Consider the following 13,526-nt stretch of genomic DNA (forward strand, 5'->3'; position numbering starts at 1 on the left):
AGAAAAGAAGGTGCAACTAAATGGCATGCAACAAAATAAATACATGCAAAAAAGAAAAAAAGTAGAAATATACAGGGTTGGCAGATGGGTTTTCAGGATCCATAATGTCGAGAGAAGTGCAGCAGTTTTGGCACCTTTGGAAGACCTTTCACACAAATCAACACTACTGCGCAGTGTTAAAAATCCACACAGGCTCTTAAATCAGAAGATACGTTAGGACAAACAAACACATTGCACTCAAAGAGAAAATATTTCAACTTTCACTACAAATAATGCACCTGCAGCAGAAGCATTCAACAGCACCTGACCATTCAGCAGACTGAGATCAGGTGATCAAGCATCTCCACACCAATACTCTACTTCACATCTCTCATCTTGGACTTCTCTGAAACAGCCACATACAATCCATCCCAAAATTTAACTCGACTCAAGTGGGGCATCGACATGTTATGAAATATGACAAATGACTTATAACTGTTTACTAGAACTTCACATCCCACAAATCCACATTTTCTCCTCTTCAGTTCACTTTTCTGACAGGAAAGATTCACATACAATTATGTTTTATCTTCGATGTGTATTAGGGCCACTGATAGGACAAGATATATTCCGCATTGTCTTACGCGTACAAAAAAAAGACAAACCTGTAAGAAACCTGTAAGAATTATGTCATGATATTATGAGAACTATCATTTTTCCTAACAGCGGCCCTAATAATCCATCATAAAGATAATTTAGTGCTGTTATAAGAAGATGTGAACGCTGCACAGCTGCACTGAACCAACTCTAAATAAAGCAACTTTCACCATGTCTAAAACACAAAAAAAGATTTGTTATACTAGATTACATTTAAATTGTTGTAAAAACCAAATTTACTTTTAAGTTTTTGTATAAATATACACCATAATTTGATATTAGATATATATTAATATTTGGGGTCGGCACATTGAGTTCTCTTATCGTGGAGACAAGGTTGGCAGACGTTCATTAAAGTCCGGCTTCAATTCTAGTCCCTGAACCACAAACATGAATAGACTTAAATTTGAGACACAGACATACACTCCAAAAACAGGACATTTTAAGACAATTAAAGGGACAGTTTGAAGGACAATCACATGGACTGACTGACGGGAATCTGATTGTAAGATCTCAGGGGATCCGCAATGAGGTCAAACTGAAGACTCATCCATACGTAAAAAAAGACAAATATTTGAAAAGGAGTAGGCTCAGATGAAGCCACGGCACCGTGTCAGAGCTGTGTGTATATTGCACTTTGTAAATTTAGGTAGGTACATTACAGGAGCGCTGCGACTCAGAAGCACTTCCTGAAGACGATCTGCGGCCCGTGCTCCTCGTATTCCTCCAGACTGATCCACGCATGAGCGAAGGTGGGCAGGCTGGCCAGCACCGCCCCTCCGCTCCACACCGAGAAGTCTCTGTCCTTGGGGCTGGTGACGCAGACGCACTCCTCCATGTCGGTGGGAGCCAGCTCTTTGATTTCAGCCTGGAGCCGCTCGGGGAGGCCGGCCAGCAGAGTGTTCCCACCTGCAGCGGGAGATTTAACAAAAAAAAAACATTCAGAAATAAACTGGAGCTAGTTTAGATTTGCTCTCACAGCTGGATCTCTGACTGTTGTGTAACAGCGGAAACAAACCGTTACCTGACAGCACGATGTTTCCCAGGAAGCAGCGCCGCAGGTCAATGTCTGAGCTCAGGATTGACTTGAAGACGCTCTCGTGCATCCCGTAATGGTCTCGTCCAATCAGCTCTGGTTTAAAGAGAATCTCGGGGGCCCTGAGTGAGCGAGGGGACGTGGAAGAGCAGTTTGAGTGAGCTGTTATGAGAGGCAGCGGCAGTTTCACATAATACAGTCAGAACGGGCACAGAACATGTAGAAAAGTGTGAGGGGGGGTAGAAACTATTGTTTTTTCAGGGCCGATACTGATTATTAGTACTTAATGAGATGGATAACTATAGTTTGGAACAGATATGCATTAACAATAAAAATGAAAATCTCTGTCAATATTTAGAATTTGGAATATAACAAACTACAACACAAAACTTTGTTTGTCCAACATCCTATACATCATAAAGTTCCCAACAACTTTCTTCTATAAAGTCAAGTGAAAATTGAAATACAAAGTAATGAATAAAAATCGCTCCCTGAGGTTTCACAAAGAAGTTCCTCCCATGCTGACACTTTCTTTGCACTATTTAATTAGATCAATTTTATCGGTGATCGTTAAAATAAAACACTGATACAGATAACAAGCAAAATGCCAAATATCGGCCCCGATGATCGGCCAGGCCCATAATCTGTTGACCGCTAGTAGAAACCTATACTTGTGTATATGAAAACCACACCCAGAAAACAATGAAAAAAAAGGTAAAATACAGGCAATCAAAACATCAATGCATTTAGTTGCTAAAACAATCAAAATTTCACAGTATAAGTGAAAAAATTAAAGAGCAAATAACCATTTAAAAAGAGTTAACATCTGCTCATAGATGGTAAATGGACTGCACTTGTATAGCGCTCTCACAGGACATGTCACATTCACCCATTCACACACACATTCACACACACATTCACACACTGGTGGCTGACGCTACTGTACAAGGTGCCACCTGCTAGTAACCATTAATACACATGCACACTCTGATGATGCGGCATCAGGAGCAATTTGGGGTTCAGTATCTTGGCCAAGGATATTTCAACATGTCGCCCGGAGGAGCCGAGGGCGACCCACTCTACCTCTGAGCCACAGCCGTCCCTTATAGACGGATCATTCTTGATCCAGATAAGATAAACAAGAATATGCACATTTTCCTTCCATAAAATAACTCCACGATATCTGACGGAAAAGTGGCCGCTGAAGTGTTACACAGAGAGGAACAGAAAGACTCTGAGCCTGTGTAGTTCTGTAAGTATGGGATTAGGAGTTATTAGCAAAATCTGGTCTAAAACATGCTCTGAACGGCTCTGCTCTGAAAACATCCTCAGTAGTCTGACATGTGTGCAGCAGCTGCAGAAACAAAACTCTCTGCTGCTCTGGATCTGCAGCTGGAAATTTAACATTATTCAACAAAACCGAAGCCAGGCAGACACCGTACAGATTAGGCCCCAAACTGGTGGCCCCTGAATCATTTTAAAACTGTTTTCAGCCAGATCAGTTGCAGTTGGATGTTCAGTTTGACGGTGAAGTCTGATTGAATGATCTAAATTGTGGCCAACAGGCTCAGCACACTGGCCAGAAGCTCCAGGTGAGAAATTCTTTTAAAGGCCGTTTTCCACTTTGAGAAATTACAAAAAATTAAATTTTCTACTACTGTTGTGGCCTAAAGGTGTAGCACGAGTTAACTCAACACAAGTTACGTGTTACTCCCGTGTTTACGCACAAATCTGTGATTCATCAGTAGTTTCTTACCTGAATTTGTAAATACACATCTTGTGACTAAATCTGAAACATATTCAAAACGTAATTATTTGATAAGGCTATAGAGAATTTTTTAAGCCGTTAATTTACTAATTAGTTGATCAAATGTATGAAAAAAAAACGATGGAACTGACACCCTTTCATCCTCATCAACTATTATTAAAATAATAAACTATGAAAATTGAGTGTCCCAGTTTTTATTTTATAGAAATAGGGAATACTGTATGTTCATTTGCAGCCAGCTGGTTAACTGCTCACCTATTAATAAGCATGCGGGGTGTAAGACTGATTTCTGTCCCAGCAGCTGTTAATATGTAAATATTTAATCTTGCCGGAAGAGACAACAGCCTGTGACATCATCACACACTGACGTGTTTCAACATGTTTGAAGAGCGTGACCAACAGCCGATCAGCTGTTTCTGAGGTGAGAACAAAATCAGCCGATGCCCACGTGTCATTAACCCGGCTGTAATTTTGCAGGCGAACTTCTTTTTTGCTTAATTTTTCTACGCACATGAGGTAGTATGAGCCGCAGTGAGTCTCGCACCGTGCTCGCAGCTGTTCCTCAGCCTTTAGCTCAAAGTAGCATCTTACATCATAAATGAAAAACTATGTGGACATGTGAACCCACTGAAACCTGGATCAACATCACTTCTCTTCTCTTCTCTTTCGCAAGCATTTAGACCTTTGAATCCTGAGCAAACGGATTTCTTTTAAAAAATATGGGAGGAAATGTCCTGCAAAATGCAAGAAATTAGAAGATGTAGAAAATGACCTCGACATGTCATTAACATAATTGTGTATTTAAAATTATTTTTGCAGAATTCTTGCTATTTTTAAGCAGTTTTTTTTCAGGTAATTTGCATTTTTGTTTATTACTTTTCCATTTTTCTGTGTTAGTTTTACTCCTAATTTTCTTGTGCTTTTTATTATTTTCTTGCTAATTTCTGGGCCATTTTTTTCTTAAGTTGCTCATTGCCATCCTTCCATGTTTTTGACAAAATAAAACCAATTTGCCAATGTTTCAAAGGGTTAATATTTAGGGGTTGTTTTCCAATCTTAGGCCACATTTACAAGCAACCATGGCCCAAATCTAACTTTTTGATCTCACGTGACACAGATTTAATTTTCTTTTTTTTGTTGTTTTAAGAGAAGTGTGGAAATAGAAATCCTTTTTTGAAGAAAAAAAAAAAACGATACACAGTACAGAAAGTCTCGCTTTTCTAACTTTTCTAGCGTTAATATTGATTTCCGTCAGGAGCCCATTCATTGAAGAGAGTCTCCGTGTAAAGCAGGACACGCTGTGCAGACACACAGTTACCTGAACCTCTCGGAGCTGAGTGTGACGATCTGTCCGTCGGGCATGGTGTAATGCATATCTCTGCTGGACGGCCCCCCCTGGCTCAGCTCGGCCTCGTAGTCGAGAGCCACACAGCAGCACTTCTCCTTCATCTCCCTCACGATCTCCATCTCTGCTGTGGTGCGCATGCACACCCCTTTTTCCTGCAGGAGCTTGAGAGCAGAGACACGGCAAAATGCTCAACTGACAGTTACTGTTCTTCTCTTGTCCAGAATAAGCAGAGTTTTGGTATTTTTCTTTAATACATTGAGTAAAGTCTTTAATATCACTTTTTAACACGGCCCCTTGATAGCTGTCTTTGGGGTCCCCCCCTGCACTGGTCAGTCTCTCTAAGAAACTCTGTTGTTGCTTTGACTTCACTCTTTGCCTGGAGACGTGTCTTGTTACATTGAAAAAGACCGAATCCTAAATCCGCCACATCCTGGTTGTCTGATTTAATGCCTCTTTATTTTTCTGGACAGGATTTTATGGTACAGAACACACATTAAGACAGTTCAATTCCCCCTGCTGCTTAGATAATCTTTATTATTTTTATTTTTTTTATTAAGAACTTATAGACTTATAGATAGACCACGTCTACACGTATAAGCTGCGTAAAATATTTTAGGAGGAGACTTGTTAGAGAAATAAAAAACAGTCAGAAAAGGGCAATATCATAAGATTTTAGCACACTTTTTATCACTAAAAAAAGGTGAAATATTCCCTGAGAGGCTCATCTGTCAGTTTCTACAAAACATGGCAGCCTATCGTTTCCTGTGTGAATATCGGACCTCTCTGGACCAAATCTGATCCTCACTGCATATTATTTCCTGGAGTAAGTGTCTTGACTATGTTTTCAATGCTGTTTTTCTCAGAGGTTTTTTGTTATTTTTGTTTTAATTACTTCTTGGGGTTTGAGGTGTGTGTTAGGATAAAGAGCTGTTGTGTTTCTCTGTTCTACCATACTACAAAGAGGGTTCGGAGGGGGGAAAAAACTCCCCAAAAAATACAATAACATATATTTGTACTTTATATTTGACATGTGTACAATACTGGTTTTAGTACAAAAGAAGACAAAAGCAATTAAAGTTATTGTTGTAGTCGTTATCAGTATTGCAATATGTAGTGATCAAAGTATGACCAAAGACAGATTCAACAATGCATGTCCACACGTCCACACGTCCACTGACCCTTCAACTGACCCTGTGCAACAAGGGTTAAATATTCCCCTCAATGATCTCACCAGATTTTTTCAGACCTCATATCTTCACCCAAAAGTGCCGATTTGAAGTGTCATCCATCGACATCACCGCCCCTGAACTGTGTAAGACGCAAAAAAACAGCCAGTGGTACCTTTTTAAGATGCATGGTAACGTCCACACCAGCCAGAGGGAAGCGCTGCACCGCGTGAGGGAGACTGTATCCCTCAAACACGGGCACGCTGTGGCTCACTCCGTCTCCAGAGTCAAACACCACACCTGCACACAAGCAAAAAAAGGCAGAACAATCATCATATTTTCTTTTTGATCTAAGAAGGAAATGAGGCTTTAAAAAGGTGGTTTAACCCTTTGAAACCTGGAGCGACATCGTTTTTTATTTACAATTATTTAAACCTTTCAACTCTGAGCAAAGTAGTGCGATTTCTTTCGAAAAACATGTATGTCAAATGTGAAAATGTAATCAGTTAGTTGGTTATACGTTTCACAAATGTAAGAAATTAGTAGATTTCGAAAATGATTTTTAAAAAAGCTATGCAAAAATGTCAAGGGAAAAAAAGGAAAAAAAAGCTTTAAATAATCAGAAACAATTAAATATATACAATTGTGTTTCAAAATTATTCTAATTTTTTAAGCGTTTTTTCCAGGTCATTTCTTTGTTGTTGTTGTTTTTTCAAACTTTCTTTTTCCTTTTTTTAAAGACAAATTTTAAGGAAATTTTTAATGTACTTTTTTACTAATTTCTGAGCCATTTCTTTTTAAGTTGCTCATTTCCTGCTTCTTATGTTCTGTTAAAAGAAATCAAGTCAATTTGTCCAGATTTTTAAGGGTTAGGTAAACTGTATTAAAAGACAGATTAACTGGCCAAATTACCGGAGGATCTCCCCGCTGCGTACAGTGCCAGCACCGCCTGCATGGCCACGTACGTGAAGGGAACATTGAAACACTCGAACATGATCTCCACCGTGCGCTGACGGTTCTCCAGCGGGTTCATGGCGGCCTCTGTCAGCAGGACGGGGTGATCGTCTGGATCCACGCACAGCTGCTGGAACGTGTGATGCCAAATCTAAAATCAAAGCCCTCTGTTTATAAGTAAATCTATGTAACAAGACACTTCAAAGTCACAAACCATTTCATCCTGCTCCTCCAAATATGTTGGCAGTTTGTGAGCTAGGAGGAAGCAGGTACCACAAGATAGAAAATCAAAGAAAACTTTGCCACTGCAGAAAAAAAAATATAGCCCGCCTTCACTCTTTGCTGCTAAATAAGGCGACTGCAGCTACTCGATCTCCACATTTTCTTATCATTTAAGGCACCTGAAATGGTTTTAAGAGGGGTTTCATTGAGTTTATTCCTAACCAACATCAGTCCTAATTTCAAATATTCATTAATCTTCAGAATTTAAACCCTTTAAATGCCAGTTTTTTCTCATAATGCCATAACCCCCAATAATGCCAAATATGGTAAAAAAGTGACATCATGAGGTGGAAAATAGTAAAAATGATAAATTCCAAGGCAAAAACCCCGAATGACACCCAGAAATAATACAATGCATGTCTTTATGCTTTGATGGCTGTGGGATCAAAAACTGCAGTTTGAATGGGTTTCAATGGAGCATTTTTTGCACTTAACAGTCTGAATGTAACTATTAAATTTTCACTGTGTATTTTAGACTTACTGTAGGAGCTGAGATGGAAATCCCAAGATTAAACAAAAAAATACAGTATTGCCAAATTGCCATATGCATGAACACAGCCAAAGCAGCACCCTGATATCGAACGTATATGAGCTTCACTGGATCTAATCTACTCGAACTATGAACATAAAGCAGGTGGTTCCGGCTGTTTGAAGGTTTCCCCCCCCTCTCTTGAAAAATGAAAAAAACCAAACCTGCTTTTTTCATAGAAACACTCTAATTCTACTTGAAGTGATATCAGGCATACACAGCCCTGCTTACCTTTTCCATGTCATCCCAGTTCCGAATGATGCCGTTCTTTATGGGATGCTTCAGCATCAGGACTCCTCTCATGTGCTGAGCCTCTTGTCCGATGTAGGTCTCCTTGTCAATACTTCCATTCATTACTTCCTGCAGAGACACAACGTCTGATCACAAAGGCTGCACGGAGACAAAACCACATCACGACAAGAAAGCATTTTTGTAAAGAACAAAGAGTAATACATTCAGTTTACGCCCTTACCTCGTATTTTGGCATCCCAATAATTGTTGGGAATATAACACTTGGGAGGTCATGATCCGCGAATCCTGCTTTCATCAAACCAGACCCTGTGTCCAGCACTATGGGGGTCTTGAAATCTGTCACCTGCAGTCATATAAAGAAAAATAAATGAACATGTGGATGCTAACAGTGTTGGCAACTCTATGCACAATCAGGTTTTTGACAGTCTTATGGCTCATGACTGTTTTAACTCTGTATGTGCAATGAGACCATATTCCATATAGCCTCTACTGTAAATAGCATACAGACTAAGGCCACTTTCAGACGACCTTTAAATGGCCCTACTAAAAACGGAAAAATCTTTCCTTTCCTTTCCAACAAAAAGCGCTTTGCATAAGTATGCATGCCAGGCCAGTGGTTGGCGGTGTCACTTTATAATGACACACCTTAGAAAATCACCTCGTACATGAGCAGATCGCAGCCGTGACGCCAGCACTGTCACAGAATCTGTGCATTGCCAGTTGACACGGTGACACAAGGGGCGGTGTTTTCAAAAGGTTTTCACTCTGGAACCCAGTTTCAAAAGTTTGTGTTTCCAGGCCCTCTAAAACGCCGTTATTGTGTGAACAAAAGGCCAAACTACACTTAAAAAAACAAAATTGAGCTGGTGGTTTTAGAGGGAGTTGCACACAGGAGTTGTTTCCTGGCAACAGTCTGCTGCAGCAACTGTGTGCAGAATAGTGACCAAATCAACCCAGCTTCACAAAACTGAAAAACCTAAAATGATAATGTTTCAAATTTGGATTGAGGCTAATGTCTGATTTGTTTACATGCTTTTTATTATGCATGCAAGACCCTCAATTACATATTAAGAGAGTTTTTGGTGATTTGGGTTCCCGGAGACTTTAAGTACAATTAATATCGTAACTCTACTTTTTACTTTTCTACTGTAAATACACTTTTAAGACTTTTACTGAAGTAATATTCTAATAGGTGGCTTTAATTTCTACCAAATTCATTTTCCAGAAAGATATCTGTACCTCTAACCCTAGACTGGGTTTAAGTGTAGTTCGATGCACCTGAGATGCATTCAGAGATCTAAACTAAGGCCTAGACAGTTCTACCTTTCTCGTGCTGATGTTGAGCTGTGTCTGAATCACAGGTGACCCAGAGCCTGATATCCTCATGTCCTCAAAGCTCTGAACATCATCAGGCTCGTCTTCGCTCGGCTCGTCTTCGCTCGGCTCGTCTTCGCTCGGCTCGTCTTCGCTCGGCTCGTCTTCGCTCGGCTCGTCTTCGCTCGGCTCGTCTTCTCCAGAGACTCCTCAGGAGGCAGCTGGGGGGCCGGCGGCTGCTGTGGGTGCTCATCTTCCAGAGTCTGGACTTCCTCTGCTGGTTGCCAATCCGTCTGCAGCAAACGTTCAGGCACTGCTGATGCATCCTCTTCATCTTTAGAGCTTTTTTCACTCATCTGCTCTAATGAATGCTTATTATTGTTGTTGTTGCTGTGCTCCTTCACATTTGGATTGAGAACAAAGCCAGGACTGATGGCTGGAGCCACATTCTCCGGCAGCGCATCAAGTTGTGCAAAGTCTTGATCTTGAGCAATTGTGGGGCAAGCCGGATTCTGCGGCTCTGTGAAATGAGGAGGCTCTTGTTCGACGAGCTTGTTGTTGACAAGAAGTGAAATCTTTCTTGGCTTCGGCACAGGAGGAGGGCGTGATTTACCGCCTGGGTCAAACACTCCGTCATCAGGCCTCGTTTCAGACGTTAAAGAAGCGTTTTCGTCAGATCTACTCAAGTTGTTCCCATCGATACATCCCTGGAGTTGGATTCCAGACTCTTCAAGAGGTTGCTTCAAATCAGAGGTACTATTCAAGGTAGTCTCACTAAATGCTGATGGTTCAGCTTTGGAGCAATCATCCTCACATTGTGAATCTGGAAGCTGAAGCAAGTCTTGTGGTTCAGCCTCTTCGGCAACATCAGGACCCAAGACTACCTGAATATCTTCAGTTTTATGGATATCATGGGCCTGAGAATCATCCTGGACCAAAGTATCATGGGCCTGAGAATCATCCTGGACCAAAGTATCATGGGCCTGAGAATCTTTCTGGACTAAATCTTTCTGGACTAAAGCTAAATGTTTTCTCTGTGATCTGGTCAAACTACCTGATAAAAGTTCATAACACAGTGCCTGGTCCTCCTTATTCTCACTTGTGGCCCCTCCATTATAGAACATTTTACAACCTTTCTAGCTCTGTCTTTTTGCTTCTTTGCTTTACGTTCTGTGTCCAAACTCTTCTCAAGCTTCTCCACCTCCTTCTTCTCCTTTTCCAGCTGTAATCGAAAAGTCTCCCTCTCTTTGCTAAAACTCGACGGCCCGTTTGTATCCAGAGGATCACTCTCAGAGAGTTCCTCCTTGGGGTTTTCTTTTCTGAGTTCATGAATCTTTATGTTCTCCTCCATGATAAGCTCATCTAGGACCTGGACTTGTCTCAGCTCCGTCAGCAGGTCCGGCCTCCTGTAAAATGGCACTGCGTCTGCTCCCGTGGCAGATTCAAAGCAGTGGATGTCATCTTCAGAAGCTTTAGTTTCACTGGCAGATATGGTGGATGTGGGTTCACTGAGGTTGTCGGATTCTGCGGGATCGAGGTAATCCTCGAGGCCGATAACACCGGCTTCAGCCAGCTCGCTGGAGGACATCTAAAAAATGAGCAGAGGCAGGTAAAGCTTATTGAATAAACACTGCAGGTTTTCCGTGGGTGTCTAAACTGTAGTTCTATGAAAGCAGACATTTGTTCTGTGGCCACAGTGACTGACAAACAAAGCACGCGTTTTACAGGTACACTTATGAAAGTGGACAGAAACCAACAGGAATCCCTTTGTATAAGTCAAGTCTGGCAGTGCCGACTACTCCACCATTACCTAAGTCAACAATGACTCATATTTGACCTGTCTTAAACAAGTACTCAAAGTAACTATAAAGTGCACCGTGTTCAAAACAGGTATGTCCAGGTTACCTCTTTTGCAATATCCTGTGAAAAATGCAAACTGTAGTCTGTACTGTATCTTTCTTTAAAGGGGACCTATTAGGGCACCTACTCTGGGAATGTCCCATGACCCAGAACTATTCGGTAAAAGGTTCATGAATGCATTAAAAAAAAAACTGGACTAACTCTGAATTTTGCCAGAGGCAGTAACCCAAAAATGATATCTCACTGTGGAGCCAAGGGCTTATTTCATACCAGTATAATGGAGGGAAAGCAAATGATAATGAGAAAGTGGAGGAAACCAGGTGAGCCCTCTTTTGAGGAGTGCTTCGCAGAGTTGACAAAAAGTTGCATCTTATGAACAAATCTCTTTCAGCTGAACCAAGTGGAGAGACTACATGGAGTACATTGCTACTGTGGACAGATCGTGAAGTAAATCACACATCATGTGCATGAGACTCACTTACACACTGTATGGGTGTCTGAGAGCAAACCGGCTGCTTGTAAATCAGAGTAGATTGTGGTGCATATCCATGAAAGAATATGGATTTGTTTTCTATAAATTTGTTTGTTTTCTTTAGAATTTCTTATGTACTTTTATATTTTAAAAAAAGAAAAAGAAATCTTCTAGTTGGAGTAATTAAAAGATGATGGGATGACCAATGATCAAAAACAGCACCACTTTCAGTAGTGCAAAAAACCCCTAACTACTGTTAACAGTTTCACTTTGGCCAGTACTTTGATCTGAGAAGCATTGTGCAAATCATACAAGAATCTTAGAAAATACCCTAGAGGATTAAGGAAAAGGAAAATACTGAACCCATCTGATAAAATCTATTTGCAATATATGACTAAAGGTCACTGATGAGTGGCCTTCCAACATAGTATTACATTTTTGACCTGATCTCCAGCGTGCTTAACGTACCACACCAAGCTGGTCCTCACTGTCCCACAGCGGCCACTGACTGTGTCTGTCCTCGGACCTCAGCAGAGCCTCCAGCACCGCCTCCTGAGCCAGGACGTTTTCTTCTTTCTGTAGAGCAACACGATTATTAGACTGCTGGTCACATCATCTAAAAAAATCATTAAATTTACTAAGATCTACCCTTTTAGTTTGGCATTTAATTGAACTTTACCTATATATTTATTGACTATTTATTGATACATTTTAGTCCGTTTTACCAGATGGTATGTCATTTCATTATTTCATTTGTTTATTTTATAGTTTTTATTATTATATTTATTTATTTTTTTTTATCTATTTATCTTTAGTTTTTATCCTGCCTTTGGTGTTTCCTCATTTACGGTAGCATTTTTAATATTTAATTTTTTACAAAGTCTTGCTTTTTTATAATGCACATGCTTGTATGTGTGTGTGTGTGTGTGTGTGTGTGTGTGTGTGTGTGTGTGTGTGTGTGTGTGTGTGTGTGATTGATTTTACAAAAGTGAAAATTTTCACCAGCTGCAGCCCTTAATGGCAGCAATCATCCGCACCTCTTACCTCGAGTATTTCATCAGCCCTGTCCAGGATCTTTTCCACCTTCCTCAAATCCTCCTGCTCCTTCACCTCCCAGTCAGTTAGGGAGAGATCGATTTCACTGGAAAAGAAAAGCAGGAAAAGTGCCATTTGGTACTTTCTCTTAGCCAAATTAACCATCTGAAACCACTTTGCTTCATCTGTGACAAGTAACCAAAAAACATTTTAAAAATGACCAAAAGCAAAAGTCTCTAAATGTTTCCAACTCATAAACATCTACAGCACCTTACATAGTAAGGATAATGCAGATCTTGAATCAAGAATCAAGTCAATTCAGTCATTGGTGTTGTTGCTGTAGCCTTAATTGTTGTGGTATGAACAGCTCATGTCATGGTTATTTTGTTAAGAGTTACATCTGTGCTTTTGCTGCTATGATATACCAAAAATCTGCTGTGAAAATGTCTTTTAGCTCTGGCAGGTCTGTGAAGCTTTGGATTTCAACACATATCACAGGGATTTGTTGCCCCAATAGAAAACTGTATTCTGAGTATTTTCACGGCTTTACAAAAGCCCCAAACCCAAGAGCAACAATGTAAGGAGTGGATTAAACTGAGTTTACCTGCTTTAATATGAGCAGCTAACTTCAGTAAGCCCACTTACCTAGCATACTAACTACAGTAGTAACTAGTAAGGCCAATGGGAAGCATATCATTAGCCAGCTTTGTTTTTTTATGCCATGTCATCCATTATGTTGGAGCCAGTCCTAATGCTATCAGTGCTAATTTTATCCACTTTATTGGGCAAATTAAAGTCAAAGAACAAACTTTCCCTTTTTTTTTCCCTTTTTAACGTTTATGTCTCTTTGTATCACTCTGTGTCCCCTCTCTTA

General features: G+C 40.4%; 2 protein-coding genes across 2 annotated transcripts in view; both read right to left on the minus strand.

Annotated features, from left to right (window-relative positions):
• si:ch211-241j12.3 (uncharacterized protein LOC566552 homolog) lies at window positions 1–9,453 on the minus strand. The gene is made up of 8 exons (XM_042502912.1): window positions 9,295–9,453; window positions 8,192–8,314; window positions 7,951–8,079; window positions 6,867–7,059; window positions 6,130–6,254; window positions 4,759–4,949; window positions 1,661–1,794; window positions 1–1,545 (listed from the first exon to the last, which is right to left on the minus strand). The coding sequence occupies exons 1-8, from the start codon at window positions 9,355–9,357 to the stop codon at window positions 1,313–1,315; spliced, it is 1,191 nt and encodes a 396-aa protein (XP_042358846.1). The 5' UTR covers window positions 9,358–9,453; the 3' UTR covers window positions 1–1,312.
• The window catches only part of LOC121955901, a 21,031-nt gene continuing 16,884 nt past the window's right edge, over window positions 9,380–13,526 (minus strand). The window contains exons 15-19 of the mRNA XM_042503984.1: window positions 12,662–12,758; window positions 12,086–12,193; window positions 10,385–10,873; window positions 9,682–10,247; window positions 9,380–9,578 (exon numbers count right to left, since the gene is read on the minus strand). Of these exons, the coding sequence (XP_042359918.1) occupies window positions 9,380–9,578; window positions 9,682–10,247; window positions 10,385–10,873; window positions 12,086–12,193; window positions 12,662–12,758 (1,459 nt within the window). The remainder of the gene's footprint in view (window positions 9,579–9,681; window positions 10,248–10,384; window positions 10,874–12,085; window positions 12,194–12,661; window positions 12,759–13,526) is intronic.

Source organism: Plectropomus leopardus, chromosome 16, assembly GCF_008729295.1.
Source record: "Plectropomus leopardus isolate mb chromosome 16, YSFRI_Pleo_2.0, whole genome shotgun sequence".
NCBI lineage: Eukaryota > Metazoa > Chordata > Actinopteri > Perciformes > Serranidae > Plectropomus > Plectropomus leopardus.